This window comes from Saimiri boliviensis, chromosome 14 (assembly GCF_048565385.1).
Source record: "Saimiri boliviensis isolate mSaiBol1 chromosome 14, mSaiBol1.pri, whole genome shotgun sequence".
Taxonomy (NCBI): domain Eukaryota; kingdom Metazoa; phylum Chordata; class Mammalia; order Primates; family Cebidae; genus Saimiri; species Saimiri boliviensis.
In genome coordinates, this window is record NC_133462.1 from 80,296,135 (window position 1) to 80,303,132 (window position 6,998).

General features: G+C 48.5%; 1 protein-coding gene across 3 annotated transcripts in view; it reads right to left on the reverse strand.

Annotated features, from left to right (window-relative positions):
- EGLN1 (egl-9 family hypoxia inducible factor 1) overlaps nt 1-6,505 on the reverse strand; it is a 56,163-nt gene extending 49,658 nt beyond the window's left edge. The window contains exon 1 of one of the 3 annotated variants that reach the window (XM_074385328.1): nt 5,164-6,505. In XM_074385328.1, coding sequence (XP_074241429.1) covers nt 5,164-6,054 — 891 coding nt within the window. In that variant the 5' untranslated portion in view covers nt 6,055-6,505. The remainder of the gene's footprint in view (nt 1-5,163) is intronic. The other 2 variants (XM_074385327.1, XM_003940799.4) reach the window with 2 other exon arrangements.
- Between the last annotated feature and the right edge of the window lie 493 nt (nt 6,506-6,998).

Genomic DNA, 6,998 nt, shown 5'->3' on the forward strand with positions numbered 1-6,998 from the left:
TTCCCTTTAAAAAAAAAAAAAAAGTGTGAATGCAGGAAAAGTGGTTAGATTAAAAAAAAAAAAAAAAAAAAAAAAAAGGATGATCATTCCAAGCCCTTTTTTCTCCAGTTTATGGGAGTGGGATGAGACAGGGAAAGCACAGAGCTCTTAAAACAAAGAATCAGAAAGACGACAAATTTCTAAAATGGAAGGAGTAATAGTTAAGAACAGTTCTGCATAGCACTTTACCATCTAAAAAGTACTTTACATGAAACATCATATGCTTACTTCACAACAATCCTGAGAAGCTACAAAGACAGGTATCACTTCACACCATTTTATAAACGAAGGAACTAAGGATTCAGAGATTAAGAAGCTGAATAAGGACAGAAACCATAGCAGACCCAGGATTCAACCCAGATTTAATAGCAGAACCAAATCCACTTTCTTCTTTAATAATTTTTTTTTTTAAATAGAGATAAGGTCTTGAATTTCTGGACTCAAGCGATCTTCCCGCCTCAGCCTCCCAGAGTGTTGGGAATTATAGAAGTGAGTTACCACATGTGGCCCACAATACATTACCTTTCAAAGTTAAGATGATCTCTCTTATCATCTCCTCCTCCACATAATTAAGGCATTGTGGGTATTTTTGTGGATTATTAGGTAGTAGATAAGAGTCGCAAACATGCCCCCCTCCAATTTTTTTTTTTTTTTGAGACAGGGTTTCATTATGTCACCTGGGCTCAGGCAATCCAGCCACCTCAGCCTCCCATGTTGTACCTGGGACCATAGGCACGCACCCCCATGCCTAATTTTTTTTTTTTTAAAGAAACAAGGTCTCACCATTTGCTCACATTGGTCTTAAACTCCTGGGCTCAAACGATCCTCCTGCCTCAGCCCCTCAAAATGCTGGGATTATAGGTGTAAGCCACTGAGCCCAGCCTGAAAAAATCTTTTAATGTAAAATAAAATTCCTTTAGAACTAAACGAGTTAGTTTACATGTAAGCTATACATCAACTCACTATACAAAATGTTTTCACACATAGTTGATCACAACCTATTATGACTACCCTCTGAGTCCACATGTCCCTTATAGCTGGCAGAATTACAGCAGTTGTAGTATTTTCAGCCTTTCTGCATACAGAATAACTTACTTTGAACTTAAATTCTGACATCACTATAAAAATCATTAAACAATTAACTTCCATTTGTATATCCTGGATCCCAAGCATATAAAGAGAATGACAGAAGTAGATTAAGGTTTATTTGTTTATTTAGATTTAAATAACATAAGTTTATTTTCTCACAGTTCTAGAGGCTGAAAGTCTGAGATCAGGATGCCTGCATGGTCTGGTACTGGTGAGGGCTCTCTTTCTATGTCAGTTTTGTTTTTAACATCTAAAAGGATTGTCACCACACCTTTGTTAGTGATAATAAAGCAGCAGCATTTTCCACATCCTATTCTTTGCTCTAAAAGCCATAATCAGCCAGAGCTAACTAATTAACTACAGTAACAGTGAAAAATCTTAGTAATATAATCTGCTGCTTATTGGTCCCAACCTGTTCTTTATTCCTTTTCTTTACGTATGTTTTAATGGAACAGATGAAGTTTTGGATTAAATTCCAAAAATGTTACGTATACAATTCTAACATTTCTATTTTAATGGAAAAATGTTTTCCTTCAGAGTGTCTAGGACACTGCAACAGAAAAGTTCAACACTTTCCCATGATCCTCAGTCCTCTGAATTTCTCTTCGTCCTATACCCACAAGTCAAGGCACACCACTCATCACAAACCAGCAGACCATGGTTTCTTTCTACTGGATATCACTGAGAGTCATGTTAATGAAAACAAGCATGAGCAAGACACAGGATCAAAGGGCAGGGTAAGGGCAAAAAGGGGAAAATCCCAAAAAGACCAGAGAAAGTGGAAACAGGAGCTTGGTTACATCAGTGGCTACAATTACATTTCTGTTTTTCTCCTGTATTACTTCATTTTTCCCCTGTGGTTCCTTTTTTTAAAATAGTTGCATAAACACTGGCCAGATAAGCATGTTTGAAGTAGAAATTCAGGGGAAAACAAAGCCTACACTGAATGGGCCACAGCCAATCATATATCATCTGATTACCAGGCCCTGACATAAAGAACATGCAATATAGATGATGTAAATAAAAAAGAACATCAGATTCTTAGTCAGAAAATCTGAATTTAAGTCCTAATATGCTACAGAATTTCCAACTAGTGAACTAACTTTCTGAGTCCCACTTTTCTAATCTGTAAAAAGAGATACAACCACCTACCTACTGCTGTGAAAGCTGACATGAGTAAAATACTACACATTTGCTGCATAGAACTTTAAAAATCACTATCATGTTATGAAGAATAAAAAAATTCTGAAGTCTCCCTCTGCAATCACATACAAAAACCATATTCTGACATCTCTTTAACAGTTATACCAACAGGTGCATAATTCAGGTGAATACAAAAGTGGATTTTAAGCCACTATCTGAAATAAACATTGCAGTCACCAAATAAAAAGTTTTAGAGCTCAACCACTGAGTAGGATTATTCACATAAGCTAGTGCTATTCACCCACTTTCAACAAAATATACATATCAAATTGCAGTTCCAGCAGTGTGTAAGCTACATCTCATTTAATGTTCTACCTATAACTAGTGTAGTTAAAAAAAAAAAAAAAAAAAAAGCGTAAGTTTGATAGCTGAATGACTTAAGCCTGAACACCAGCTAGGTTTCTATAAGTGGTAGACCTCTGCCAAGTCTGAGCTGAAAATCACTCAAATGTAAATTAGGAATAACACTACTCACTTCATGGAATTAAGATTATTGTGGCCACAAGAGGTGGCTCAAGTCTGTTAACTACAGCCCTTTGGGAGGACCAGGCAGGAGGATCACCTGAGCCCAGGAGTTCAAGATCAAATGATTAGCAAGACCCTGACCCTACAAAAAAATTTTTTTCATTTGGTCGAGCACAGCACAGTCGAGCTGTGCCTACAGTCCCAGCTACTTCGAAGCTGAGGTGGTAGGATTGCTTGAGCCCAGGAAGTGGAAGCTGCAGTGGGCCATGCTTATACCCTTGTACTCCAGCCTGGGCAACAAAAAGAAGACCCTGTCTCAAAAAAAAAAAAAAAAAAAAATTACTCTGATTGTACCTGTTTTGACCCTAATCTGATGCCTAACACACTGTGATTGCTCAATATACAGTGGGTGGTATTTTGATTGCCTTCTCATTTCCACGAAGCAAACAACTTTGTTTTTTCAGGAATACTTACATGTTCAAACACAATTACCAAAACCTCTTTCAGCCAGGAAGTACAATGAAAGGAATTCCTGAATATCATTTATAGATCCTGAAGTTGTGTCCCTAAAATTAATATAAGCATAAAATCAAATCCAAAGAGTTTAAAGGCCATCCCTTCTTCATCCAGTCCCTTATTACCTGCTACTATGTACAGTTAGGTGACTTAAAACCCCAAACACTAGAACTCTTGAGGAAGGTGGTAGCTATTTTCTAACAGCATCCCTACCAGAAGCAACTGCTCTCAGAGCCAGGCTGTCTGCTGTCCCTTACCTAAGAATGACAGGTGAAAGTACTTGGAAAGCTAAATTAAGGAAAGCAGATCAAGAAAGATTTGGGACATCATCTTCAAGAATCCAATTTAAACTTATGTCCCAACTATATACTTTGGTCAGTCTTCACAGCCCTCTTCCCTCAAACTAATTTCTTTCCTGCTCTGAGCTCAGGACTTATGTTCAGATGTAACCCATGACAACGTTCATTTAAAAAAATATCAATGAAAGACCAAGGCTGAGATTTCATCAGATCCCCCTTTTCCTTCCAGTTTAATAATGATTCAGCTGTTCCTAAGACTACATGAAATTAAGATGTGTGCCTTCACCCAGCAATGAAGTGTCAATACGTAAATTAGACTCCACATTGTATTTTTCCCCACAAAATTTTCATGTTTATAATTTTTCTCATTGCCTATGTTCAGCCTTCCGAGCAGCCCGAGAATCACATGTAATAACTGTCAAAACAGATGGTCTCACACTGCAAAAGAACCACCGGAAAGAGTCAGCAAGTGTGTACAAACATGTAAGTGTGATGCTCTCCCAAGTCAATCTCTCAAAACTCACAAAATCAGACAGAGACTGATGGAGGAGGAGGGTGGTCTGAGAGTAGCTGGATATAAAGAAAAGTTCAAGATCCGAGAAGTAAAATGAGAAAGACCTGCAATAGAGCATTAAGGAGGAAAGAGTCTACCATGAGAGAGAGAAAGAGAAAATAGACTAGGTAGGAAGCGAAGAAATCTGTGCAGAAAAAAAACGCAACAATAAAGAGAAAACAAAAAATCTCACCAAATTGGGAGGATAAAACAAGTCCTCCTGCTCCAATTCCGTGTTTTTTCCAGGAAGCCACAAAACAGTTCTTTTTCAACAGAAGGATTACATTAACAAAGCAAATAAAGGAAACCAATGCTAAAAATGTAGCCTACCTACACAGAGAGATCCGAAAACGGAAATACTTCTTTTCCCTTTTTGTAATGGGTTTCAAAACAGTAGGAACAGGGAGAGGGTAAGAGCTATAAGAGGGGGAGGGGAGTCGCTCTAAGAGTATTCTTCCCGAATATGTAGAGTCTTCCGACTAAATGCTTAAATTTACCTTTTTGTGGTCAGCCGGCAAATTCTTAACTGAACACAGCGTTTGACTCTCAATCAAAACGTGATGAGTGGTTCAAACAGCACAGGAAATTTAAGAGCTTATGCAAACACAGGACAGACGCAGCATCAGGACTTGCCTTGGGTGGTACTCTAACAGCCCCTCACTGGGTGGCTAAAACGCCACTAAGGTATGAATTGTGACTAACAGTGGAATGGAAGACAGAAAGAAAGCGGCAAAGTTAAAGCGCCTACGTTTAGCCAGAAAACTGTGCAATTCGCCGGAGAAGTTTGTGAACTGGCAGTAAGCGGAAAACAGCGGACACAAAGGGGCTAACTAGATCCCACAGCTACTCCGAATTCTGTCCGTCTTCCTCACGGGGTGCTACACCAAAGTCCCTTCCACACAGAGGAACGCTGCTCCTCAGCCTCGGCGGTCGCAGGCGCGAGGAGGGGCTGCCCGCCGAGAAGGGCACGTCCAGCGCAAACCCGCAGCCCACACTTACTTTCGTCCGGCCATTGATTTTGTAGCTGCCCAGCTTCCCGTTACAGTGGCGGATCAGGTCGTCCATGCTGCTCATGAGCAGCCCAATGGTTTCGCAGCCGGGCTCCTTGCCCTCGATCCAGGTGATCTTATCGCCTCGGATGTCCTTGGACGAGTCACTCTTCTGGCTGACCAGCTGCCCGTCCGTGAACTTCCCGGTGTCGTGCAGGGCGCGCACCTCGTCGCCGATCTGCTGTCCGGTCTCCTTGCCGAGGAAGTCGTCCACCACGCAGATGCCGTGCTTGTTCATGCAGGGCACGATGTACTCGAGCGCCAGCTTCAGCGCCGGCAGGGGCTTCGTCTGCCCGTTGGGCCGCAGGCCGCCGCCGTGGCTCAGCGCATCCCCGGGCGCGCTGCTCGGGGGGCACAGGTTCGCCTTCTCCTGGAACAACGACGAGCGGGCCGGCTGCTCCTCCTTCCCCGGCTCGGCCTCGGCGGTAGCCGCCGAGGCCTGGCCGCCGGGGGCCGCGCGAGACGGGGACGCGGCCGCCGCGGGGTCCGCCGCGGGCTTGGCCTTCGCCTTTGCCTTGGCCGCGTCCCCGGAGGCGCTGTCCCGGCGCGCCGCAGCCTTCCTGGCCTCCCGGGCCCCGGCCCTGGGCGGCGGCGCCGCAGCCGGCGGCGCGGGGCCGGAGTGCTGGTGCGGGCCCATGCCGTGGCCGACGGCGCCCTCGCTGCCCTGGCACACGAGCTTGTGCTTCTTCCAGTCCTGCCGCTGGTGCTCCTTGCAGCAGTAGAAGGAGCTGCGGCAGCGGCTGCAGCGCAGCAGGTTCTCCATCTTCCCGCACAGCTCGCAGTACTGCCGGTCTCGCTCGCTCGGGCTCGGCCCGCCGGGCCCGCCGCTGTCATTGGCCATGGCGGCGGCGGCGGCAACGGCGGCGGCTGCGCCCGAGCAGGAGGGGTGGCGGCCGGACGGCCTCGCCCGAGGCTGGGGAGCGGGGAGAGAAACCGGGGCCGTCACTGCGCCATGCACCCGCTACCCTCGCCTCAGGGAGGCCGGCACCCCGCGCCCTCGGCCCGGCCGCTTCCGAGTCCTCGGCTCCGGCGCACTGCCGGCGGCCGCCTCAGCGCCTCATCGCCGCCGTGGGCCGAGAAAACGCGGCCTGCGCGGCGAACGGCAACCTGGGCTCGGGCGCGCGGGCCTGGGGAGCGTCAGACAGGCCCCCTCGGCCGCCGTCGCCGCCTCAGCGTCCCGGGCGGCCGGGCCCAGGCTGTGGAGGAGCGCAGGGCATGCGGGCGCCACTCGCTCTGCGCGCTCTGCACGTACACCACGGCCCCGCGGCGACCCGGGCGGGCGGCGCGCGAGGGCGGAGGGGGCGGAGGGAGGGCCTGGGGGAGGGCCGAGGGGCGGGGGCCGCGCTCACACTCGGGCGCGGGCGCGGCGCCGGGGCCGCCTGCGCTCCTCTGCACTCGGCGGGGCCGGACCTCGGCCTCGGAGCCGGGTCGCCCGCCCTCCCTCCGCCCGGGGCGGGGCCGGGCCGCGGAGGCCAGTGCGCGGGGACGCAGAGGGGCCGGCCCGCGAGCGGCGGAAAGGCGCGGGGCCGCGCGGGCAGCGCCTACACCTGCTGGGGGAGGGCGCGGGCCGCGAGCGGGCGGCGGAGCGGCGGGGGCGGCGGCGTCATCATGGCTGCTCTTCCTGCGGGTCGGCGCGAGTTGTGCGAGGCGCGCTCGGGTGAGGGTTACAAGGTGGCTACTGCGATCCTCAGTTTGTGGAGGAGGAAACGGAAATTCAGAGAAGTCAAGTAACTTGCCCAAGGTCACGCAGAACCGACTGGGAGCGAATCCAGGACTCAGGCGCTC